Source organism: Lonchura striata, chromosome 36 (genome assembly GCF_050655825.1).
Source record: "Lonchura striata isolate lonStrDom1 chromosome 36, ASM5065582v1, whole genome shotgun sequence".
NCBI lineage: Eukaryota > Metazoa > Chordata > Aves > Passeriformes > Estrildidae > Lonchura > Lonchura striata.
Genome location: NC_140738.1, coordinates 5,173,335 through 5,200,000, shown reverse-complemented (window position 1 = coordinate 5,200,000; position 26,666 = coordinate 5,173,335). Strand labels below are relative to the sequence as shown.

Genomic DNA, 26,666 nt, shown 5'->3' with positions numbered 1-26,666 from the left:
GACGAGGAGGAGGAGGAGGAGGAGGAGGAGGAGGAGGAGGACAAAGAGGAGGAGGAGGACAAGGAGGAGGACGAGGAGGAGGAGGACTTGGAAGAGCAGGAGGAGGAGGAGGACGAATAGGAGGAGGACGAGGAGGAGGAGGACGAGGAGGAGGAGGACCAGGACGAGGAGGAGGGGGACGAGGAGGAGGAGGACGATGAGGAGGAGGACGAGGAGGAGGAGCACGAGGATGAGGAAGAGGACGAGGAGGAGGAAAAGGAGGATGAGGACGAGGAGGAGGAGGAGGAGGACGTCGAGGAGGACGAGGACGAGGACGAGGACGAGGACGAGGAGGGCGAGGACGAGGAGGAGGAGGAGGAGTATGAGGAGGAGGAGGATGAGGAGGAGGAGGTGGAGGAGGAGGAGGAGGACGAGGAGGAGGAGGACGAGGAGGAGGAGGAGGAGGAGGATGAGGAAGAGGACGAGGAAGAGGAGGAGGAAGAGGAGGTGGACGAGGAGGAGGACGAGGAGCACGAGGAGGAGGAGGAGGAGAAGGAGGAGGAGGAGGAGGAGGATGATGAGGAGGAGGAGGATGACGAGGATGAGGAGGAGGAGGAGAAGGACGAGGAGGAGGAGGAGGACGAGGACAAGGAGGATGGGGAGGAGGAGGATGAGGATGAAGAGGAGGAGGACGAGGATGAGGATGAGGACGAGGAGGGGGAGGACGAGGATGAGGAGGAGGATGAGGAGTGGGAGGACGAGGACGAGGAGGAGGAGGAGAAGGACGAGGAGGAGGAGGAGGACGAGGACGACGAGGAGGAGTATGAGGACAAGAAGGAGGAGGACGAGGACCAGGACGAGGACGAGGACGAGAAGGAGGACGAGGCGGAGGACGAGGAGAAGGACGAGGAGGACGAGTAGGACTACGAGGACGACGAGGAGGACGATGAGGACGAGGAGGAGGGCCAGGAGGAGGACAAGGAGGAGGACTAGGACGAGGAGGAGGAGGAGGACGATGACAAGGAGGTGTAGGACGAGGAGGAGAAGGATGAGGATGAGGAAAAGGATGAAGATGCAGATGACAAGGAGGATGAGGAGGAGGACGAGGAGGAGGACGAGGAGGAGGACCTGGAGGAGGAGGAGGAGGAAGAGAAGAACGACGATGATGAGGAGGATGAGGAGGAGGACAATGACAAGGAGGATGAGGATGGGGAGGAGAAAGGGGAGGAGCAGGAGGAGGAAGAGGACGAGGAGGACGACAAGGACTAGGGCAAGTATAAAGAAGATGGGGAGGAGGAGGAGAACAAGGAAGATGAGGAGGCAGAGAAGCATGAAGAGGAGGCATAGAAGGAGGAAGAGAGAGGACCAGGACATGGAGGATTATGAGGTTGAGGAGGAGGTGGACAACGAGGAGGAGGAGGAGGAGAAGAAGGATGAGGACGAGGACGAGGAGGAGAAGGATGAGGATGAGGAAAAGTATGAAGATGCAGAGGACAATGAGGACGAGGAAGAGGAGGAGGAGGAGAAATAAGATGAACAGGAGGAGGAGGTGGACAAGGAGGAGAATAAAGAGGAGGAGGACAAGGATGAGGAGGACCAGGAGGAGAAGGACGAGGAGGATGAGGATGAGCAGGATCGGGAGGATGAGGAGGAGGAACAGGAGGAAGATGAGGAGGAGGAGAAGGAGGAGAATGAGGATGAGGTGGACAATGAGGAGGATGAGGAGGATAAGGATGCGGAGGATAAGGAGGAGGAGGATGAGGAGGAGGACAAGGATGAGGAAAAGGACAAGGATGAGGAGGACAAGGAGGACAAGGAGGAGGAGGACGAGGAAGACGAGGAGGAGGAGGAGGAATAGGAGGATAAAGAGGATGAGAATGAGGATGTGTAGGGGGACATTGAGGAGGAGGAGGATAAGGATGAGCAGGACAAGGAGGTGGAGGAGGAAGGGGAGGACTAGGATGACAAGGAGGACAAGGAGGACGAGGATGAGGAGGAGGAGGAGGAGGAGTAGGAGGACGAGTTAATGGAGGATGAGGACGAGGAGGAGTGCGGGGGTTTGTAATTTTCCCTTCTTCCCCCCATTCACCCTGCCCCTTTCTTATGTGTTCCTTGTGTAAATAGTGACGGGAGACAAGTCCATTCTATAATGTCAACAAGTCTCAGTTTATTCCAAGCACACATGTACACTTATATCCGTTATAATGAAGCTCATGCATATTGCAAAACTTAGGCTCATCATTGGTGTATTAAAAACAGGTCAACCCCGCCTTTGGAGCTTTCTGAGCTTGCTTTGTTTTCCCTTACATTTATCTTTTTGCTGACCATTCTACTGTTGGGAACCAGCTTACCCAAGGACATAAGATATTATTGCTACATCTGCTATTGCTGCACTATGCAATTTTCAGCTACTGCTTCACTAGCTGCACGTAGTCATGTCCTTTCTCACGAAGCCATTCATCCACAAAACTCTCCACATGTCTAATCAGTCATGCTGTGACATTCAATAGCCCATTATCAGCAAATGTCTGTCCTGAGGGAGGATTGATTGTGGAAGAGATAAGGAAAAACTGCCCACTTAACACAGGACAACTACCATACAGATGGCAAATAGAACACATCTTGCTTTTCAGTCTGGGACAGGAGGACACAAACAAAATCAGCTGAGATGGCGGCACTCTGAAAAGCAAACCAGAACTGACAGAAAATGAATGGGACAGAAATCAGTAATTCTGATAGTTTTATTTATTATGAAAATAAATCACAACCACCCAGCCCCACACAATTCTGATCCCACAACCTCAAATTTGGATCTCACTTTGCCCGATCACCTTCCAACCCCATCTCATCCTGGAGGCTGAGGAATTGAGCAATTTTAGCATGGGACTGAGGTGGCAACCAGCCATTTTGAGGTAGGATTGAGTCACTTTGAGGTGACAGACAAATCCACTTTGGGTTTTGGAGTGCAAAGATATGGAGAATACTACCAGATATCCCCCAAGAACCCACAAATCCTCCAGAATATGTTCCCAAACAGTAAATTCCACCTCAAATACCTCTAAAATGGTGGGACTTCTGACATCTCTGGTCAATACTCTTTTTAGTAATTTTTCAGGTGTTTTTAAGTGATAAAGACAAATCAGAAGAAAATTAGGGCCAAACCAACACCAGAGACCCCTTGAGCATCCCCTGGACACTGGACAAAACCAACTCAGCAGAAATCAAAGTTAACCCTCCATAAAATGCCTTGAGGAAGATTTGCTCTTTCCACAAGTCATTTCTGATGGAAACACAAATAAATCCCAAACATGAATAGACAAACAACAGAAGCAATTCTGTGGCAATTCCAAATTTCATCAGTTCCAGCACAGCTCCAGCTACTTGAGCTGGGCTTCTTGTAGGATTTAAGTAGCCTTGTGTTCCTCACTTTGGGGTGAATGATCCTTGTCAGTCTTGCTGGTATCATTTGGTCCCTTTCCTCCAGTGATTTTAACAGAATTTTCAAAGAAGGAAAACAAAATATTTTCTTTACACTGGCCACCCACAAGAGCCATTTTCCTCGTAAGTTCTCCCAAAAGTCACTCAGAGGAAGCTGCATCCAAGCTTCCAAGAGATCCTCCAGAAAGAGCCACAAACTCCTCAGAGGAGAGAAACATGCTGTTGTCAAAGGCACCTGGGGTCAGACAACAGAGCCCTGAACTCACTGTGTAAAATAATGTTGCAATCTGGATAATAAAATTGTTAGAGAGATGCCTCTGCCCCAATTAAGGTGCTAACAAGACCAAATCCAAAGTGGATTTTATTGAACAGTAAATGTGAGGTAGAGAGAGATGCAAAGAAAGAGAAAAGGGGAGAGAGCAAGGGAGTGACAGGGACAGAGATCTCCCCTGGGGCAGGGCAAGTGTGACATTGTCCCCTGTGTGCGTGGCCTTCCCAGGGTGGGGGTTTTACACCTGAGCCAGTTTGGGTAAGGGGGGTGGTGTTCACCCCCCACCCCGAGCAGGGATTGCCTCACTGTTTCAGGTTACAATGTCAGATGTAACCAAAAGTGTTTTCAGTCACCATCTCCAAAAACTGTTATCAACAGGTGGGGCAGTGTTCTTTATCTCTTCCATGGCTCAGCCCTGATAACGCCCTCCAGGGCCATCTTCTGTTAATGGGCCATTGAGTGTCACTGCAGCACTGATAAAATTACATCATCCCATTGTGGGATGCTCCACCCAGGGGGAGGAACCAAGCATTCCTGCCTGGATAAAATCTCACCTTTGCAACACCACGAATACCTTGCCTGCTGCATTCCCAGAGGACAAGAGCTCCATAACCACCACTGGACCTGCAGAGGAAGACCAGACCCTTCTACAGGATCACTGCTTTGACAGAATCACGTTCATCACTCCAGCTGGACTGCAGCCACCATTTCATCAGACTGCTACCACCACCCTGAGCAACGAGGTGTCAGGTTATATCCTGACTCTGTCAGATTAAGCCAGTGTTTCTGTATCATTGCCTTGATCTTAATTTTCTTATTCAATTGTCATTCTGGCTTAGACTCTCTCCCTGGTTTGCTTTGAAGCCAGTACAAAACTCACTGTGCTCATCCCTTGTTTTCCTCCCAAAACAGGATTTCCCGTACCCAAATATTCGCCAGATGGAGAAGAAGGTTGTGAGGAAGAGGAAGATGCCCTGGGACACCAAGGCAGGTGAGGAGGAAGTCAGTGCCCCTTTCCCCCTCTCTCCTGCTCCATCTCCCAGCTCAGCCTGGCCCCCGGCTGCAGGACAGCCCCGCTGCCGGTGCCCTCCTGCCGGGGATGCACTGGGGGGATCTCCTTGCCCTTCCCTCTGGCACTGAGGCAAATCCCATCTACTCCTTGTCCTTCCTCCCCCAGAGCAAGACCTGATCGTGGAGACCAGGAAGGACAAATCCCTGCAGCAGAACCTCATGGAAGAAGCTGTTTTGAGCAACTCCACATCGCAGGAATCCAACGGGGAGGAAAAGCCCTGGAGATCCCAGAGGAGGAAGGGCTGCAAGGCCAGCCCAGGATGCTCTGAGGAGGAAAGACCCACTCTGGGCCTGGAAGGTGGGCAGAGCTTCAGCCAGAGCTCTGAGCTGGTGGTCCCTGAGAAGCTTCCTGATGGGGAGAAGCCCTACAAGTGTTTGGAGTGTGGGAAGAGCTTCAGGCAGAGCAACAATCTGAAACGACACCTGATGATCCACACCGGGGAATGGGCCTACGAGTGTGGGGAGTGTGGGAAGGGATTCAGCTGCAAATCCCATCTTGTCAGCCACTTACACATCCACACTGGGGAGAGGCCCTACATGTGCCCCACTTGTGGGAAGAGGTTTCAGAGCAGCTCAAATCTCCTCCTGCATGAGCGGATTCACACCGAGGAGAGGCGTTTCCTCTGCCCCGACTGTGGCAAGGGCTTCAAGCACAACTGCCACCTTGTCAGGCACTGGTGCATCCACACCAGGGAGAGGTCCTACGTGTGTCCCCAGTGTGGGAAGAGCTTCACCCAGAGCTCTCACTTGACCAAACACCAACGGAGCCAACGGTAAGGGAAGCCCTGAAAATTCCCCAGCTGCAGGAAGAGCTTTGTGCACTGCTCCAGTTTCATCCCCCATTGGAGGACCCTGTTGGGAAGAGCCCTGGTGATCCATGTTTCCTGTGATCCATGCTGGGAACACACCTGTCCCTTTCCTTGCCCCTGCCAATGACCTTATGTGGGATTGAAGGACATGAGGGTCTGGCCATGGCCCTGTCACTACATTCACTCCCACCTCAGGTCATTGCCAGGGGCAGGAAAGGGACTCTCTCTCTCCCTGAGGAGAAGGGTGTCCTTTCCATGCAGGAGGAAACACGTGGCCAGGAAGATACAATTGATGGTGATGTAGTTTTCCCTGTAACTGGTTTTTCTTATCCCTTCTGTTGTTAATATTTTTTCTGTTTCTGTTTGTTCCTTATCTTGTTGCTGTTCCCAGTAAATTGTTCTTATCCCAGCCTGAGATCTTTCCCTTTTTTCCTTCAATGGAAGGTGGGAGGGCAATGAGTGCCTGCGGGGTTTGAGTGGGAGCAGGAAATTGAGAAATGCCATTCCTGAACCCCGGCCTGTGGAAACCAAGCATCCCAGCTGGTGCCAGCCCTGGTGGCCATGGCAGCAGCCTTGGGAGCGGGTCCCTGGCTGGGGCTGAGGGAACCTCTTCACTCTGGTGCCCAGGGACAGGAGTGGAGGGAGCGGCTGCAGCTGAGTCGGGGCCGGCTGAGGTTGGATCTCAGGAAAAGGTTTTTGCCCAGAGGCTGCTGGGGCACTGCCCAGGCTCCCCAGGGAAGGGTCACAGCTCCAGGGCTCTCTGAGCTCCAGCAGCGTTTGGACAGCGCTGCCAGGCCCAGGCTGGCAGTGTTGGGGTGTCCTGTGCAGGGCCAGCAGTTGGACTCGAGGATCCTGATGGGTCCCGCCCAGCTCAGCCAATTCTGTGGTTCTGGATCCATGACCCTGGGGATGGGAGTGCCAATGGTTGCCATGGCAATGGGCTCCAGGCCTGAGCTGGTGTCCATGGCAACCACCCCTGGCATGGGGTCTCCATGGAGCTGCCCAGGGACTGACCATAGCAACAGGGGCTGGGGATGTTTGCCATGGAAACTGACCATAGCAACAGGGGCTGGGGATGGTTGCCATGGAAACTGACCATAGCAACAGGGGCTGGAGATGGTTGCTATGGAAACTGACCATAGCAACAGGGTTTCCTGGTGATGGTTGCCTTCTAAGGATGAGATTTGTCACAGGCCCTCAGAGGGGTTCCATGGGGACTTTCCAAGAGTCTCCAGTCTGTTCAAGAGCTGGAATGTCACACACAGAGACAGGGGCTCCATGGAGACCTCCCAAGGGTTTCTGGGGATGGCAAAGAGCCGTGTGGTCAGAGGCAGTCACAGCCATTCCATGGTGACATCCCAGGGCACCTTGGGCTGCAAAGGCACCGATCTGTCACAGGCACTCACAGGGGCTCCACGGTGACATCCCAGGAGTCCCCAGGCTGCCAAAGAGCCAGGATGTCACACACACTCCTGTCATGTGCAGAGTGGGAGCTTCAGGCTAAAGCTTTATTTCATTATTGGAGAAACTCCTGCTGAGTCATGAGATGGAGACACACAGCAGCCACCATGGGTTCTAAAAGCCCTGCAGAGCCCCCAGACTTCTAAAATTCCTTTTAAGAGAGGAGACTGGGAGTGACTGGATCCAATCCTGGCCCCAGAATTTGTCAAAGGTTTATGTATAAACGATTGGACAGGTAGAATTGAACAATCTGTCAATGCAATTTGTCCCACAGGATTAATGATGGAATACCAGATATATTTATATAAATACAATCTGATAATGACTAGACAGTAAGCTCTTAACCAGAGTTATTTACTCCACAGTCCAGAATCTATAACAATTATAGGATATTCTGCTCTAGGAAGCAATTTTGAAGTCAAGAGGTCCTTGCTGGAGTGGTTTGAGCCCATTGCAGGCAGAGCCTCCTGCTCCGGCAGGAACTGCCTTTCCTGTGCCAGGAGCAGGGCAGGTCCCGCTGCAGGAACAGCCCCAGGCCAGCCCCAGCACAGGGAAGGCCTCGGGCACAAGGGCAGAGTGCCGTGCTGGGAGCTGTGCCAGGGACAGCCCGAGGCACCAAAGGCACCTTGGCAGCAGCAGCTGCTTGCAGGGCATGGCCAGAAGCCTCCCTTGCAACCCGGCCTGGTGGCCAGCGCTGCAGAGCTGCTGCCTCAGGGCTCATTTCTGGCTGGGCTCTGAAAAGACACTTCTGCTCCAGGAGCCTGACTGGGAAGCCATTGGCCCAGCACCTTGGGGACAAGATATTAATGACAAAACTCTTCATTCCAGCAGAGACAAGGCAGGGGCAGAGGAAAGGGGAGAGCCAGGCCCAGGGGACAGGGCTGCCATGGTGATGGCTGTGAGGTCACTGCCCTGCAGCAGCCTGGCTGCCCTCAGCAGACATTTTGGCCAGAACTGTTGTGAGGGCACCCAGCACATCCAAGAACCCACACAACAGGAATTCCATCCTTGGGGAGGGGATTTCACTGGGTCAGGTTGCACACACTCCCTGATTTTTGAGCATTCCTGGGATGGGAAATCCACTTCTCTGGAAAAACATTTGCCATTTTGTGCCACTCTCATCACTGTAAATATTTCCTCCTTCTAACAAATTTAAATCCACTCTCATTCAGTTTAGAGATATTTACCATTGTTCTGTCACTGCTAGACTTGGGAGAAAATAACTTTGATAACTATTTTTCCATTTTCACAGACCTTAGGGAGGACCCAAATATCTCCCAAGATGGGGTTTGAAGGCTTCATCACATAACGAACACGTAGAGGCTGCAGGCTCTGGGCTCAGTTGTGTGCAGACTGAGGACAGAACAGGAGTAGCCTGGGAAGGATTGAAGGGTGGTTCCACGGATGCTGGAGTTTTATTTCATTGCATAAAACAGCCGGAGAAAGAAATAATGGCACCAAAGGTGTAGAGTGCCCCTGCCCAATGAGGTGGGAATTTTACCCAGACACAGCATCCGGCGAGAGCGTGACTTAAAGAAGATTCCACCCCTCCACGCTGTGGGGTGTGCCCTTGAAATCCTGGGAAAAGACACTCTACCCTATCTGATCAAATGAGGAATGGCCCCAGAATGTTCTTATTTTTCTGTACCCTTATTGGCTTAAATTGTGCTGCAATGTCCCCACTGTAGTTTTTCCATTGATTGTCCTCCTCGATCCACCCCTTTGCAGTCTCCTGCTCCTCTTAATATTGGACCTTGATCCTAAACTCCACCCCTACCCTGTAATATAAAAGTCTTGACCCTACCACCTCGTTTCTTGTGTATGTCCCTGGGAAAATGAAGAATCCTCAGTTTTCTAAAGCAAGACCTGTCCTGTTGCCTTCCTTTCCCTGTTGGCCATTGGTGTCTGCCTGAGGTCTGAGACTCTGGGGCCTGGGGCAGTTGTTGTGCCTTTTGCTGCAGCAGAACACAACAGTGCTTTCCTCCCTATGGAAAAAAGAACCGTCCTTATCTATGCAGAAAATGCGGGAATTGGGCTTCCACCTCCCAAATTCCCTATATCCAAGGGTTGCTTTCAGACAAAAGCTACCAGGAAAGAGAGGTCTGGTTGCCCTTGGCCCCTGGTGGCCGCCTTTCATCTGCCCCTCTAACGCTGGTGTTCCATGCTTTCCTTCCTATGGAAAGAACCATCCTCCTCCAAGTGTCCATGTCTAAAATTGGGATTCCACCTATAAAATTCCCTATATCCAAGGGTTGCTCCCAGACAAAATCTGCCAGTACCATCAAGTTTGGCTCCCATTGGCCTCTGGTGGCTGCCCCTGCCACACTGGGGCTCGGTTCTTTCCTTCCCATGGAGATCACTGTGACACTGTGGGCACCTCATGGAACCAAGGGGATCATTGTGGCACCACTGGAGCCCATGGAACCAAGGGGCCATGGTGACACCACGGGGCTTCATGGACCCAGAGACCATTATGACTCTGTGGGGCCTGATGGAACCTTGGAGCCCATTCTGACCCTTCAGGGCCCCGTGTCACCAAGGGGGCATTGTGACACCTCAGGGCTACCTGGAAGCAAGGGACCCCATGGAAGCGAGGGAACATGGACCAGGTCTGGCTGACTTGGCCTGCCAGGGGCCACCTGACAGGTCTGGCTGATGTTGGAATGCCAAGGGCTGCTTCTCATCAGCTCCTGGAGCAAAGGGGCTATGTGCTTTCCTTGCTATGGAAAAGAACTGTCTGTGTTCAGATGCCCATTGCCAAAACTGGTATTCTCCCTAAACAATTTCCTGTATGCAAGGGTATGTCTTAGGAAAAAAACAGCCAGCTCTAGCTGGCCTTGCACTGTGGCAGTCACCTTTCATCTGCCCCTGAAACACTGGGGCTCTGTTCCTTCATTCCTGTGGAAAAGAAATGGTCTTCTTGACCATGGTCCATGGCCAGAATTAGAATGTGGCCTCCTAAAGTCCGCATATCCAAGGATTGCTCCCAGACAAAAGTAGCCAGGAGAGACAGGATGCGTTAGCCCTCTCCTCTGGTAATTTTCACAGACCATGAGCTTAATATTTTTATTAGAAAACACCTTGGAGAGGGCCCAGAGATCTCCCAATGAGAGGTTTTGGGGGCTTGGGCACATGACCACTACATATGGACAAGTTACAGATGAGAAAGCCTGGCTGGGTCTCTCTCCCTTCTGGCCCCACAGAGGTGCCGAGGCCGGCCCAGCCCCGTCTCGGCCGTGGGGCCGGGCGGCTCCTGCCGTGGGGCCGGGCCCCTTCCCAGGGAGCCGCCAGGCGCCATCGGCTGCCGGGCAGGGCAGGGGAGGCCGCGGGGCCGAGGCCGGGCCGTGGCTGCGGGTGCTGACATCTGGCCCTGCCGAGCCCTGCCCCGCCGCCAGCCCGGGCCCGGCCAGGATCCGCCGGGCCCCAGGAGCAGCCCCGGGCCGGGCCGGCTCGGCCAAGGCTCTGCCGCCCTTGGGCTTCGCCCGCAGCCGGCGGGCAGGGCAGGAGAAGCCATCGGCCCCGGCCGTGCTGCTGCTGGGCTCTGGCCTGGCTGCTGAGATCCTGGCCCTGCCCCAGCGCGGCCCAGCCTGACACAGCCCCAGCGCAGCCGCTGCAGAAACCTCCATGGCAAAACAGCTCCGGCCGCAAGCACCGAGCCCGGCCGGGCTCACGGAACCATCTGCAGCCCCGGGAGATATTGACTCTGACAGTGCTGCCATCCTCCCTCCCGTGAGAGAAAAGGACACAGGTCAGGCACACAGAGGAGCAACATGAACACACCGAGGGCAGGGAAGGGGAAGTTGAGTCTGAGGTGGGAGGGATGAGGAGATGCCTTGATCTTGGGGCTGAAATCCTCTGTTAAGCTGTGGAGAAGGATGTCATTGATACATCAGATTCTATTTTTCCCTATAACACATTGAAAACTATGGGGAGATGACTTGTTTCATTAATGGTCTCCATGCTAAATTAAGCAAATATTGCAATAGCTGTGATCTCATGAGATGTTTCAACAGAGAAAGAGAGCATAGTGATGAGACCCTGTGCCCCAGGGAGAGAAGACCTCTCTTCCCACAGATGAGGATGATTTCAGAAAGAGATTAAGAGAACTGTTGCTCTTAAAGAGCTCATCTTTAAACCAATACCTCATATGCTGATACGACCCATAAACACAGCCTTGGGAAAAGCTGTGAAAAAATGTGAGGGACTTCGAAATTGCAGATTTCTCCAGGCAGCTGCTCTTTGTGGAAATTGAGAGCCGCAAGAGCACTGTTTTCTTCTGGAGAAGTCTCCATAGCAAGAAAGAGAGACTCCACTCCCTAAGTGAACTAAAGAAAGACTATTCTAGAGGTGGTAAAGTGATTGAAAATTTTTTGGTTTGTCTTTTTATATAATCAGTATGTAAGAAAAATTGTATGGAGAGGGGAGGTGTTCTGAAAGTTTTGTTCTGATCCTTATCACTCTTTCTTTTAGTTTTTTTAACAAACTTTTCCTTATACTGTTAAAGTTTGAGCCTACTATGCCTTTCTCCTAATCCTATCTCATAGCAGGAAATTAGTAAGTATATTCCAGTGAGTGCACTGGTAATTAGCCAACACTGAACCCACTACACGAATTAATGCATTGGCCAAGAAATCTCAAATTGGTGAACCAAAACCACTACAGAAACTTCCTGATGAACTGCCCCAGACAAGAGGGATATCAAAGCAGAGCCGTGGTTTGTCAGGACTTGCTTGATCTTAATGAGCCCCGTGGTGCCTTTGGAGCTGAGCCTTGGAACCTCAGGGCCTGAGAGGAGATTGCACAAACCTTTCCAGGAGTCCAAGTCAGAAGAAAACCCCAAAGTATCTCCAGCCATTAATGGGACCCACTGAGGTCCATCCCCAACACAGGCTCCTCATGGACTCCTTGGAGGAGAGAAATGGAGTCCAGGATTGCACAAAAACCTCTCAGAGACTCAAAACGGCACAAAAACCTCTCATTTTTGAAAGGACAATCCAAAATACCTTAAAAAAGTTGAGTATCTCAAAGCATTAATGAGCCCCACTGAGTGTCAGTACAAAGCTCTCAAGGGACTTGTTAAAGCAGATAATTGGGCCCATGATTGCCCAGACCTCTCACAGAGTCTATATGAAATGGGAAATATCAATTACCTGCAAAGAACTGAAGTTCTGGGAGCATGAAGGAGCCATTCCTGACCAGGGCTCCCTAGGGACTCCTTCCAGGAAATCCTTGAGGCCACTGGGATGTGGGCATGGGGGGGATGCTGAGGGCAGGAGCAGGGGCTGACAGTGTCCAGCCTGGCTGGGGCTGTACCAGGAGGCCCCAGGGCCTCAGGTCAAGGTGTCTCCTCACAGCCCTTGGTGGCACAGACCCTGCTGTGCCCCAGGGCACCAAGACTTGGCTTCTCTTTGTCCCCACCTGGCATCAGTGCCTCCAGTTCTCTGCTCTGCCTGGGGCCTGGGGACACTTTCTCAGTCGTGTCCCTCAGTGGGACCTATTTGGAGCTGGATTCTAACTTGGAGTTCTGCAGAGGTTTCTGCAGCTCTCTCTCAGGGCTTGATGTTCAGGGCCTGAGCACAAAGCCCCAGAGGGTCATTAAAGTCCTTGTGCTGTGTCTGTGCTGCTGAGCTGGGCTGGGCTCCTGGCACAGAGGGCGATCCTGGTAACCAAGCAGAGCTTCAAAAGCACATTTCTCTTCCTGAGCAGCTCTTCTCCCAGCCCAGCAGGGCTGGGGCACTGCCTGCAGCCAGCCCGGGCACAGCACAGAGGCACAGAGAGCTTCAATCAGTCAGGGCTGGGAAGGGGCTGAGAAGTGCCTGGGGCAGAATCACTGCCAGCCCTTGGCACAGGAACCTCTGGCTGCAGGACAATGCAGCTGCAGCTCCTGGAGAGATCTCCTAAAGCTGGAACATCCCAATGCCCACAGACCCTGTGAGTGCATTCTCTGCCCATCTCCTGTGCAGAGCAGCCAGGGGTGCCCAGGGCTGTCCTGCAGAGCAGGGTCCTGCAGCCCAGGGCGCTGTGCTGGGCCAGGGACTCTGCTGCCTGCCAGGGACAGCTCTCAGCCGGCCCTGGAGCTGCTCCCAGCGCTGGCCAGGAGCTGTGGGGGGAAGGAGCCACCCTGAGCAGGGCAGGTGCTGCTGCTGAGAGGGGCTGGCTGGGGCAGGACTGCTCCCAGCTCCAGACCAGCCTGGGCACAGCTCCGGAGGGCACTTCCCAAAGGTAAGCCTGGGATTGCTGTAAAGATCAGGAGCTTTCCAGATGGTGTTTTCAATTTCGTTGTTGGAGAAGGATGGGAAAGTTGGGGTGATGACAAAAACTGTTCTTCTTTTTATATATTTTTCATATATTCATAGCTCTGCAAATTACTATGATTTAGTTATAAAATTATAATCCTTACGTAAGTCTATTAAACTGTTAAGTGGCTCTTCTAAACTACTATTATGTACTTATATAACTGGAATCCTTAGCTGTGTCTACTATGTTTTCTTCCTATCTCTCGGATTTTACACCAATAAGCTGACTGTCTAAATACATTCCTGAAATACTGTATAGTCTAATTAGGAGGGAGTGCATCTACAAGAACAGCATTTGGTTTTTGACCAGAATATGAGCAGTCATAACAAAAAGTGGGGCAAAGAAGCCCTTTGACCTACTCCAATGGGTTGATCCAGGGGTGTGTAACTTGGGCAACTGAATCTCCTATTGGATGTTCCTGTTAAATATCCTAATTGATTAACCTTAATAATTGTTGAAATCAGTGGCTGGGTGTGCCCCATCCCAACTGGGACACCTGGAACCTTCCAATAAAAGTCTGTTTTTTTCTTTAATGTTGTAACACTCTTGCAAGTGCTTTTTTTCTCTTTTAATTGTAGATAACAGGGGGATGAGAGAAGCAGAACAGGAATTGTAGTCCCAGAATCACAGAATATTCTAAGTTGAAACGGACACACAGGATCATCAAAGTCATGTTTGAACATTTACAGAGACTCCAGAATGGTGACTTTGGCTGGTCAGTGTCTCTGCTGGGAGCCTCCCAAAGGGCCTTCAGCCACTCCTCAGCCCTGGGCAGCAGCAGCATCACCTCTGCAGGGCCCAGCAGGGCTCTCCTGAGCTGCCCTTGCCCAGCTGCACACAGAGCCTGCCCCAGCCAGGGCCCTGCACACAGGCAGGTTTCTGTAGGGCCGGGCCGAGGGCACACAGGGTGGGATGGGCTCTGTGAGCGCTGGCAGGGACAAGGCACCTCTCAGGAGGGGATGTCCAGGCCCGGGGAGATGCTCAGGGAAGCAGAGGGGGCTGAGCAGAGCAGTGCTGGGGGAACAAGCCCATCCAGCCCCTCAGCTTCCCTCAGCCACAGGGAATCCTTTGCCTCTCACGTCTCTCAGTGGCAAATTCTGAGTGCAGCAGGAATGCTGGGGAGTTCTGACCTCAGAAGGCCAGCAATGATGTGTGGGTAGGAAAACAATTCCTTAAACCAACTCCTGACATCTGTTTTGTTTCCCTTAGAAGTATGAGTGCAGATGGTATCAAGCCTCTCTGCAATAGGAATTACTCCCCTAATAAATCCTGAATATCCAGCCTTGCCCCTCTGCTAAATGGCCACAAACACAGGGCAGCAGGACAAGGATGGCTCCTCGAGAGCCACCACACACTGCCCTGGCTGCTTCTGGCACATTCAGCCAGCACAACTGGAGCTCAGGCAGGGACCTGGGTGAAGGTTTTCCCACAGCAGGAACAAGGGTGGGTGAGTCCCAGTAGGACAGTCTGCAGGGAATGGCCCAGGATTGGCTCCAAGCAGCCTCTCCTGACTTGTCCCTGTTCTTTCTCCATGAACAGGTGCCCATGTGCAGCCACAGCAAATGTCCAACAGCAGCTCCAGCAGCCACTTCCTCCTGCTGGCACTGGCAGACACGCGGCAGCTGCAGCTCCTGCACTTCTGCCTCTTCCTGGGCATCTCCCTGGCTGCCCTCCTGGGCAACGGCCTCATCATCAGCGCCGTAGCCTGCGGCCACCACCTGCACACGCCCATGTTCTTCTTCCTGCTCAACCTGGCCCTCAGCGACCTGGGCTCCATCTGCACCACTGTCCCCAAAGCCATGCACAATTCCCTCTGGGGCACCAGGAACATCTCCTACACTGGATGTGCTGCACAAGTTTTTTTTTCTTTTCTGTGCTGCAACAGAACATTTCCTGCTGACCATCATGTGCTACGACTGCTACGTGTCCATCTGCAAACCCCTGCACTACGGGACCCTTCTGGGCAGCAGAGCTTGTGCCCACATGGCAGCAGCTGCCTGGGCCAGTGCCTTTCTCAATGCTCTCATGCACACAGCCAATACATTTTCCATGACCCTGTGCCATGGCAATGCTCTGGGCCAGTTCTTCAGTGATATCCCACAGATCCTCAAGCTCTTCTGCTCCAATTCACACCTCAGGGAACTTGAGCTTCTTGTGGTTACTAGCAGTTTATCATTTTGTTGTTTTGTGTTCATTGTTTTCTCCTATGTACAGATCGTCAGGGCTGTGCTGAGGATCCCCTCTGAGCAGGGATGGCACAAAGCCTTTTCCACCTGCCTCCCTCACCTGGCTGTAGTCTCTCTCTTTGTCAGCACTGCAGAATTTGCTCAACTGAAGCCCGCATCGATGTCCTCCCCATCCCTGGATCTGGCCCTGTCAGTTCTGCGCGAAGAAATCCTGCTCAGCGTGGGCAACTGAGCCCTTGAAGGACTTAGTGTCAGGTCAAGGCTTGCTTTCCCTCCCAAAGCCTTCCCTTGGCAGCCTTGGGCAGGGGATTCATCCTCCCTCCCTCCTCCTTCCCACAGACTTGCTCAGAACCACTCCATGGGCACTTTCCATTCTCTGTGTTTGTCCTCAAGTGCAGTGCCAACCTGGGTCAGTCCTGGCTCTGTCCTGAGCTCCCAGGAGCTCACAGGCTGAGATGGCAATGCTCAGCCACACCAGGATCCTGCCCCTGCCAGCAGCACCCCCACAAGGAGAAGCTGCAGCAGCAGCAGCAGCAGCAGCAGCAGCAGCAGCAGCAGCAGCAGAAGCAGCAGCAGCAGCAGCAGCAGCTCAGTCGCCTCTCAGCTGTTGGTGCCCCTGCACTGCAGCCCCTCCCGCTCGCACCAATGTTCCCTCGTGGCCTTGGAGACAGTCCTGAATCCATCCATGGGGTCACAGAGCCATGGAATCCCAGAGTTCCAGGTTCCTGGAATCCTAGAGTCATTGAATCCTGAGAAACACACACAGAGGAGGAGGAGGAGGAGGAGAGGGAGGAGGAGGAGGATGACAAGGACGAGGACGAGGAGGAGGAGGACAAGGAGGAGGAGGAGGAGGAGGAGGAGGAAGAGGACGAGGAAGAGGAGAAAGAGGAGGAGGAGGAGGAGGAGGACGAGGAGGAGGACGAGGACAAGGAGGACGAGGAGGACGAGGAGGATGAGGAGGAGGAGGAGGAGGAGGAGGAGGACAAGGAGGACGACAAGGAAGAGGACGAGGAGGAGGAGAAGAAGGTTGAGGATGAGGAAAAGGATGAAGATGCAGAGGACAAAGAGGATGAGGAGGAGGAGGAGCAAGACGAGGAGGAGGAGGAGGAGGAGGAGGAGGAGGAGGAGGAGGACGAGGAGGACAAGGAGGACGAGGAGGAATAGGAGGATAAAGAGGATGAGAATGAGGATGTGGAGGAGGAAAATGAAGAGGAGGAGGAGGAGGTGGAGGACAAGAAAGAGGAGGACGAGGAGGACGAGGAAGACGAGGAGGAGGAGGAGGAGGAGGACGAGGACGAGGACGAGGAGGAGGACGAGGATGAGGAGGAGGACAAGGAGGAGGAGGACGAGGAGGACGAGGACGACAAGGAGGAGGAGGACGAGGAAAACGAGGAGGAGGAGGATGAATAGGAGGATAAAGAGGATGAGAATGAGGATGTGGAGGAGGATAATGAGGAGGACGAGGAGGATGAGGAGGACGACGACAAGGACGAGGAGGAAGAGGAGGAGGAGGACGAGGAATAGGACAAGGAGGAAGAGGAGGACGAGGAGGACAAGGAGGAGGAGGAGGACGAGGAGGAGGAGGAGGAGGAGGAGGAAGAAGAGGACGAGGACGACGAAGAGGAGGACAAGGAGGAGGAGGAGGAGGAAGAGGAGGAGGAGGAGGAGGGAGGACGAGGACGAGGAGGATGAGGAGGACAAGGAGGACGAGGAGGAGGAGGAAGAGGAAGAGGAGGAGAAGAGGAGGAGGAGGACGAGGAGGACGAGGAGGACGAGGAAGTGGAAGAGGAGGACGAGGAGGAGGACAAGGAGGAGGACGAGGACGAGGACGAGGATGAGGACGAGGACGAGGACGAGGACAAGGAGGAGGACGAGGAGGATGAGGAGGACAAGGAGGACGAGGAGGAGGACGAGGATGAGGACGTCCTCCTTGTCCTCTGCATCTTCATCCTTTTACTCATCCTCATCCTTCTTCTCCTCCTCCTCCTCCTCCTCGACCTCTTCGTCCTCCTTGTCCTCTGTATCTTCATCCTTTTCCTCATCCTCATCCTTCTCCTCCTCGTCCTTGTCCTCATCCTTCTTCTCCTCCTCCTCCTCCTCGTTGTCCTCCTCCTCCTCATCCTCATCGTCCTCCTTGTCCTTGTCCTCTCTCTTCCTCCTCCTATTCCTCCTCTTCATGCTTCTCTGCCTCCTCCTCTTCCTTGTCCTCCTCCTCATCTTCCTTGTGCTTGCCCTAGTCCTTTTCATCCTCCTCCTCCTCCTCTTCGTCCTCCTGCTCCTCCTCTTTCTCCTCCCCCTCCTCATCCTCCTTGTCATTGTCCTCCTCCTCCTCCTCTTCCTCATCCTCATTCTCCTCTTCCTCCTCGTTCTCCTCCTCCTCCTCATAAATTTCCTTGTCCTTTTTCTCTCTCTTACTCTTCCTATTCCTCCTCCTCATCTTCCACCTCCTCTTTGTCGTCGTCGTTGTCGTCGTCCTCGTCCTCCTGTTCCTCATCCTCCTCCTCATCCTCCTCTTCCTCATCCTCCTCGTCCTCCTCGTCTTCGTCCTCCTCGTCCTCATCCTCCTTCTACTCATCCTCCTCCTCCTCGTCCTCCACCTACTCGTCCTCCTCATCCTCCTCCTCCTCCTCCTCGTCCTCCTCATCCTCCTCATCCTCGTCCTCCTCCTCCTCGTCCTCCTCCTCCTCCTCCTTGTCCTCCTCCTCTTCCTCCTCCTCTTCCTCGTCCTCCTCCTCCTCCTCCTTATCCTCCTCCTCCTCATCCTCATCATCCTCCTTGTCCTTGTCCTCTCTCTTCCTCCTCCTATTCCTCCTCTTCATGCTTCTCTGCCTCCTCCTCTTCCTTGTCCTCCTCCTCCTCCTCATCTTCCTTGTGCTTGCCCCATTCCTTGTCATCCTCCTCATACTCCTCTTCCTCCTTCTGCTCCTCCTCTTTCTCCTCCCTCTCCTCCATCCTCCTTGTCATTTTCCTCCTGCTCCTCCTCATCATCCTCATCCTCCTCTTCCTCCTCGTTCTCCTCCTTCTCATCATCATCCTCCTTGTCCTTGTTCTCTCTCTTCCTCCTCCTATTCCTCCTCTTCATCTTCCACCTCCTCTTCGTCGTCGTCATTGTCGTCCTCCTCCTCGTCCTCCTCCACCTCCTCCTCGTCCTCCTCGTCCTTGTCCTCCTTGTCCTCCTCCTCATCCTCCTCCTCCTTATCCTCCGAATCCTTATCCTCCTCATCCTCCTCATTGTCCTCCTCATCCTCATTCTCCTATTTCTCCTCCTCCTCATCTTCCTCCTCTTCCTCCTTCTCGTCTTCCCCATCCTGCACATCCCCATCCTCCTTGTCCTTCTCCTCCTGGTCCTCCTCATCCTTGTCCTCCTCCTCTTTATTCTCCTCCTTCTCCTCCTCTTCCTTCTGTTCCTCATCCTTCTCCTCCTCGTCCTCATCCTCATCCTTCTTCTCCTCCTCCTCCTCCTCGTTGTCCTCCTCCTCCTCATCCTCATCATCCTCATCATCCTCCTTGTCCTCTCTCTTCCTCCTCCTATTCCTCCTCTTCATGCTTCTCTGCCTCCTCCTCTTCCTTGTCCTCCTCCTCCTCCTCATCTTCCTTGTGCTTGCCCTAGTCCTTGTCGTCTTCCTCCTCCTCCTCTTCCTCCTCCTGCTCCTCCTCATTCTCCTCCCCCTCCTCATCCTCCTTGTCATTGTCCTCCTCCTCCTCCTCTTCCTCATCCTCATTCTCCTCTTCCTTCTCGTTCTCCTCCTCCTCATCATCATCCTCCTTGTCCTCGTTCTCTCTCTTCCTCCTCCTATTCCTCCTCCTCATTTTCCACATCCTCTTCCTCACCGTAGTCGTCGTCGTCCTCGTCCTCATCCTCGTCCTCCTACTCGTCCTCCTCCTTCTCCTCCTCCTCGTCCTCCTCGTCCTCCTTGTCCTCTTCATCGTCCTCCTCCTCCTCCTCTTCCTCCTCCTCCTCATCCTCCTCATCCTCCTCCTTGTCCTCTTCGTCCTCCTCGTCCTCCTCTTCCTCATCCTCCTCGTCCTCCTCGTCCTCATCCTCCTCATCCTCGTCCTCATCCTCCTCCTCCTCCTCCTCCTCCTCCTCCTCCGCCTCCTCCTCCTCCTCTGTGTGTGGTTCTCAAGATTCAAGGACTCTAGGATTCCAGGAACCTGGAACTCTGGGATTCCATGGCTCTGTGACCCCGTGGATGGATTCAGGACTGTCTCCAAGGCCACGAGGGAAGGTTGGTGCCAGCGGGAGGGGCTGCAGTGCAGGGGCACCAACAGCTGAGAGGCGACTGCAGCTGCTGCTGCTGCTGCTGCTGCTGCTGCTGCTGCTGCTGCTGCTGCTGCTGCTTGTGGGGGTGCTGCTGGCAGGGGCAGGACCCTGGTGTGTTTGAGCGTAGCCATCTCAGGCTGCGAGCTCCTGGGAGCTCAGGACAGGGCCAGGACTGACCCAGGTTGGCACTGCGCTTGAGGACAGACACAGAGAATGGAAAGTGCCCACAGAGTGTTTCCGAGCAGGTCTGTGGGAAGGAGGAGGGAGGGAGGATGTATCCCCTGCTCAAGGCTGCCAAGGGAAGGCTTTGGGAGGGAAAGCAAGCCTTGACCTGACACTAAGTCCTTCAAGGTCTCAGTTGCCCACGCTGAGCAGGATTTCTTCGCGCAGAACTGACAGGGCCAGATCCAGGGATGGGGAGGACATCGATGCGGGCTTCAGTTGAGCAAATTCTGCAGTGCTGACAAAGAGAGAGACTACAGCCAGGTGAGGGAGGCAGGTGGGAAAGGCTTTGTGCCATCCCTGCTCAGAGGGGATCCTCAGCACAGCCCTGACGATCTGTACATAGGAGAAAACAATGAACACAAAACAACAAAATGATAAACTGCTAGTAACCACAAGAAGCCCAAGTTCCCTGAGGTGGGAATTGGAGCAGGAGAGCTTGAGGATCTGTGGGATATCACCGAAGAACTGGCCCAGAGCATTGCCATGGCACAGGGTCATGGAAAATGTATTGGCTGTGTGCATGAGAGCATTGAGAAAGGCACTGGCCCAGGCAGCTGCTGCCATGTGGGCACAAGCTCTGCTGCCCAGGAGGGTCCCGTAGTGCAGGGGTTTGCAGATGGACACGTAGCGGTCGTAGCACATGATGGTCAGCAGGAAATGTTCTGTTGCAGCACAGAAAAGGAAAAAAAAAACTGAGCAGCACATCCTGTGTAGGAGATGGTGCTGGTGTCCCAGAGGGAATTGTGCATGGCTTTGGGGACAGTGGTGCAGATGGAGCCCAGGTCGCTGAGGGCCAGGTTGAGCAGGAAGAAGAACATGGGCGTGTGCAGGTGGTGGCCGCAGGCTACGGCGCTGATGATGAGGCCGTTGCCCAGGAGGGCAGCCAGGGAGATGCCCAGGAAGAGGCAGAAGTGCAGGAGCTGCAGCTGCCGCGTGTCTGCCAGTGCCAGCAGGAGGAAGTGGCTGATGGAGCTGCTGTTGGACATTTGTGGTGCCTTGGCATGTGGATCTGTAATAAAAGTAATCATGGAATAGTTGCCTTTGGAGAGGACTTTAAATATCCCAGCACAGCTTGGGGGCACTTCCCCTCACTGCCTTCCCAGGGCTCTTCTGCCTGGAGCTGTCCCTGCCAGCAGCTGCTTCCCTGTGCCCAGGGCTGAGCCCTGCCAGAGCTGACAGAGCCCAGCCCAGCTCTGGGGGCTCAGCTCTGCCCTGCAGACCCCTCCCAACCCTGGCACAGCCCAAGGGCAGCTCTGGGTCTGCAGGCTCTGATGGCAACATCAGAGCAACCCTGAGGAGGCTGGAAAAGCGACACTGATGCTGCCTCTAAGGGACCCTGTCCTGATTTCTGTTCACTGCCTGCTTTATTCAGATCTGAGAAAACAACTTTTCTTTTTCTCATTATGAACTGAGAGATGCATATCTATGGGGAATTCCCCATCCAGGCAACAAAGATCAGTACATAAAAAAGCAGAAATTTCGCATTTATGCAGTTCCTGCTATGCTGTGATCACTGTATAATCTATTTGGAAAATTTCTGGAGTTAAATGCCATGCTGGGAGCAGTCCTGAACAGTGCAGCATCCTGACCACACAACAAGGACACTTCCAAACCCAACCAGCTATCTCCTTCCACCCACATCTCATCCCCCAGTGCTGGGAGCAGCTCCAGGGCCGGCTGAGAGCTGTCCCTGGCAGGCAGCAGAGTCCCTGGCCCAGCACAGCGCCCTGGGCTGCAGGACCCTGCTCTGCAGGACAGCCCTGGGCACCCCTGGCTGCTCTGCACAGGAGATGAGCAGAGAATGCACGCACAGGGTCTGTGGGCATCGGGATGTTCCAGCTTTAGGAGATCTCTCCAGGAGCTGCAGCTGCATTGTCCTGCAGCCAGAGGTTCCTGTGCCAAGGGCTGGCAGTGATTCTGCCCCAGGCACTTCTCAGCCCCTTCCCAGCCCTGACTGATTGAAGCTCTCTGTGCCTCTGTGCTGTGCCCGGGCTGGCTGCAGGCAGTGCCCCAGCCCTGCTGGGCTGGCAGAAGAGCTGCTCAGCAAGAGAAATGTGCTTTTGAAGCTCTGCTTGGTTACCAGGATCACCCTCTGTGCCAGGAGCCCGGCCCAGCTCAGCAGCACAGACACAGCACAAGGACTTTAATGACCCTCTGGGGCTTTGTGCTTAGCCCTGAACATCAGGCCCTGGGAGGGAGCTGCAGAAACCTCTCCAGAACTCCAAGTCAGAATCCAACTCCAAAGTTTCTGGGACTTTTAATGGGTCCCACTGAGGGACACGACTGAGAAAGTGTCCCCAGGCCCCAGGCAGAGCAGAGAACTGGAGGCACTGATGCCAGGTGGGGACAAAGATGAGCCAAGTCTTGGTGCCCTGGGGCACAGCAGGGTCTGTGCCACCAAGGGCTGTGAGGAGACACCTTGTCCTGAGGCCCTGGGGCCTCCTGGCACAGCCCCAGCCAGGCTGGGCACTGTCAGCCCCTGGTCCTGCCCTCAGCATCCCCCCCTAGCCCACATCCCAGTGGTCTCAAGGATCTGCTGGAAGGAGTCCCTGAGGAGCCTTGGTCAGGAATGGCCCTGGGGGCTCCTTCATGCTCCCAGGGACTGCAGGTTTTTCAAAGGACTTTGGCTTTTCCTTTTGCCTTGGAGTCTCTGAGAGCTTTGTGCAATCCTGGCCTCCAATTATCTGCTGTAATTAGTCCCTGGAGAGGCTTTGTCAGGAACAACACTCATTAATGCTTCAAGGTACTTCAGTTCTTTGAAGGTACTTGGTGTTTCCCTTTTGATACAGACTCTGGGAGGTTTGTGCAATCATGGCCCCAATAATCTGCTTTAAGGAGTCCCTTGAGAGCTTGGCACTGACACTCAGAGGAGCTCTTTAATGCTTTGAGATACTTAACTTTTGTAAGCTACTTTGGAATTTTCATTTCCAGACTGAGAAGTTTTTGTGCCATCCTGGCCTCCAGTTCTCTCCTCCAAGGAGTCCATGAGGAGCCTGTGTTGGGGATGGACCTAAGTAAGTCCCATTAGTACCTCGTGACACTTTGGGTTTTTCCTCTTGATTTTAACTTCTGGAAGGTTTTTTGCAATCTCCTCTCAGGCCCTGAGGTTCCAAGGCTCAGCTCCAAGTGCACCACGGGGCTCATTAGGATCAAGCAAGTCCTGACAAACCATGCTTCTGCCTTGATTTGCCACTGTTGTAATGTAGTTCATCATGAACATTCCTTTACTGGTTTTGCTTCACCAATTTGAGATTTCTTGGCTAATGCATCGACTAGTGTAGTGGGTTCAGTGTTGGCTAATTATCAGTGCACACACTAGAATATACTTACTCAATTCCTGCTGTGAGGTAGGATTAGGAGAAAGGCAAAGGTCAAACTTTTAGAGTAAAAAGAAAAGTTTACTAACAGTAAATAAAAGAAGGAGCATTAAGGACCAGAACAAAACTTTCAGAACACTTCCTCTCTCCTGACAACCTGAAAATGTAAAGAGGAAAAAACAAATATTTTCAGTCAGTTTACCATCTCTAGAATTGTCTTTCTTCTGTTCACTTAGAGAGAGAAGTTCCTCTTGTTTATGTTATGGAGGCATCTCCACAAGAAAACAGTTATCACATGGCTTTTAGCTTCCACAAATAGCAGCTGCTCAGAAAAATCTGCAATTGTGAAGTCCCTCCAATTTTCTCACAGGCTTTCTCACAGCTGTGTTTATGGGCCATGTCAGTTTATGGGGTATTAGTTTAAAGAAGAGCTGTCAAAAGCAAAGGTTCTCTCCTTCTATTTCTGAAATCATCTTCATCTCTGGGAACAGAGATCTTCCTCTCTCCCTGAGGGCACAGTGTCTCATCACTGTGCTCTCTTTCTCTGTTCAAACTTCTCGTGGGATCACAGCTACTGCAACATTTGCTTACTTTAGCATGGCAGCCTTTGCTGAGCAAGTCATCTCCCCATAGTTTTCAATGCCTTATAGCCAAAAAGAGAGTCTGATGTATCAATGACATCCTTCTCCACAGCTTTAGCAGAGGATTTCAGCCCCAAGATCAAGGCATCAACTCATCCCTCCCATCTGGGACTCAACTTCCTCTTCCCTGCCCTCGGTGTGTTCATGTTGCTCCTCTGTGTGCCTGCCCTGTGTCCTTTTCTCTCACAGGAGGGAGGATGGCAGCACTGGCAGAGTCAATATGTCCCCTTGGCCTGCAGATGGTTCCGTGAGCCCGGCTGAGCTTGGTGGCTAATTCTTGTTTTGGCCATGGTCCCTGGACATGAAGACCAATTCTTTTCCACATGAATGAAGAAACAGAGTGCCACTGTTTTAGGGGTGGATGAGAGTTGACCACCAGAGGCAAAGGCCATCCAGAGCTGCCTGATTGTGTTCTAAGAGATACCCTTACAAATAGGAAATTTTTTAGGGAGGGTACCAATTTTGGCAATGGACATCTGAAATAGCAGACGGTTATTTCCATACAGAGAAGAGCACTGAGCCCCAGTGCTCCAGGAGCTGATGAGGGGCAGGCCTTGACATTCCAAGATCAGCTAGACCGGTCAGGTAGCCCCTGGGAGGCCAAGCCAGCCAGACCTGGTCCATGTTCTCCTATCCCATGGGGCCCCACAGTGTCCCAATGGTCCCTTGCTTCCAGGAGGCCCTGAGATGTCACAATGCCCCCTTGGTGACACCAGGCCCAGAAGGGTCAGAATGGTCTCCATGGTTCCATCAGGCCCCACAGAGTCATAATGGTCTCTGGGTCCATGAAACCCCGCGGTGTCACCATGGCCCCTTGGTTCCATGGGCTCCAGTGGTGCCACAATGATCCCCTTGGTTCCATGAGGTGCCCACAGTGTCACAGTGATCTCCATGGGAAGGAAAGAACCGAGCCCCAGTGTGGCAGGGGCAGCCACTAGAGGCCAAGGCCAGCCAGACTTGATGGTACTGGCAAATTTTGTCTGGGAACAACCCTTGAATATAGGGATATTTAGAGGTGGCATCCTAGTTTCAGACATGGACACCCGGAGGAGAAGGTCTGTTCTTTGCATGGTAAGAAAGGCACGGAACACCGGTGTTTGTGGGGCAGATGAAAGGTGGCCACTAGAGGCCTAAGGCAGCCAGACCTCTCTGTCCTGGTAGCTTTTTTCTGAAAGCAACCCTTGGATAGAGGGAATTTTGGAGGTTGAATTCCATTTTTGGTCATTTCTTCATACATAAGGACAGTTAATTTCCATAGGAAGGAAAGCAGCAAGCCCCAGTGTTTTGAGGCAGGTGAGAGGCAGCCCCCAAGGGTCCAAAAGCAGCTAGAATTGTCTTTCCTGGCATTTCACTTGGGAGCAATCCTTGGCGGTATGTAGTTTTGGAGGTGGAATCCCAGTTTTGGCCATGGGCGCCTGGTCAAGATGGATGGGTTTTTTCCTATGGGTAAGAGAAGCGTGAACTCCAAGTGTTCTGGAAGAAGACGAGAGGTTGCCTTAGGCCAAGCCAGCCAGATCTGGCTCTCCTGGCCCCTTTTGTTTAGGGGCTATCCTTGGACATATGGCATTTTGGAGGTGGAATCTCAATTTTAGCCATTTTATTAGGAAGGAAAGCACAGAGCCCCCGTGTTTCTGAAGCAAATAAGTGCCAACTCTCAGGAAGACAAGGCCAGCCAAACTTGTCAGTCCTGGCACCTTTTTTCTGGGAGTTATCCTTAGATATAGGGAATTCTGGTGTCAAATACCCAATTTTGGCCATGTGCGCCTAGTTGAGGTGAATGTTTTTTCCCATAAGAAAGAAAACTACATGGTCCCAGTGTTTCATAGGCAGATGAGAATTGGCCCCTGGGTGGTCCAGGCAGCCAGACCTGTTCCATGTTCCATTGGTTCTGTGGGACCCCACAGTGTCACAATGGTCTCCTTGGTTCCATGACAACCTGGAGTGTCACAATGTTCCCCTTGCTTCTGCAGTGTCACAATGGCCCCATGCTTCCATGAGCCCTTGCAATGTCACAATGGCTTCATGGTTCCACAGAGCCCTGATGTGTCACAATGGCCCCTCGGCTCCGTGTGCCCTCGCTGTGACACTGTGGGCTGCACAAGGTCACCATGGACCCTTGGTACGTTGGGCTCTCTGAGTTCCACAATGGTCTTCTTGATTCCATGATGGAGCATGGTGTCACCATGGCTCCTTGGTTCCATGAATTTCTGCAGTGTCACCGTGCTGTCCTTGGACCTGGACTGTCACAACTGACCCTTGGTTTCATGAGGTTCCCCAGTGTCACCGTGGTGTCCTTGGACCTGGACTGTCACAACTGACCCTTAGTTCCATGAGGTTCCCCAGTGTCCCCGTGGTCGCTGTCAGAGGCTGGATGAGATCCATGTCCCGAGACACCTTGGGATGCTCGGAATGCCCGTGTGGGGCCGGGGCCGGGTCAGGCCTTGGTTTGTGGTGGGACAGAGCCCCGCCCCCAGCCTGGCCTGGCAGAGCTGTCAATCACACAGCAGGGGCAGTGCTGATTGGCTGAGCTGTCAACCAATCACACACCAGCAGCTGGTGCCTACCCTGACTCTGATTGGGCAATCACCTGGCAGTCCCACCCCAGGGGCGGGCCCATGGAGGCCCAGGGGGTTAAAAGCCGGAGCACGAGGCCAGCCCATGGTCTGGATCCTGCCTTCTCCTGGGGTTCCTCTGTTGGCAACACTGG

General features: G+C 53.2%; 1 protein-coding gene across 1 annotated transcript in view; it reads left to right on the top strand.

Moving 5' to 3' along the window:
- The window catches only part of LOC144248803 (uncharacterized), a 1,234,558-nt gene that overhangs the window by 349,281 nt on the left and 858,611 nt on the right, over window positions 1-26,666 (top strand). The window contains 1 exon segment of the mRNA XM_085565667.1: window positions 5,120-5,525. Within this exon segment, the coding sequence (XP_085421793.1) occupies window positions 5,120-5,525 (406 nt within the window).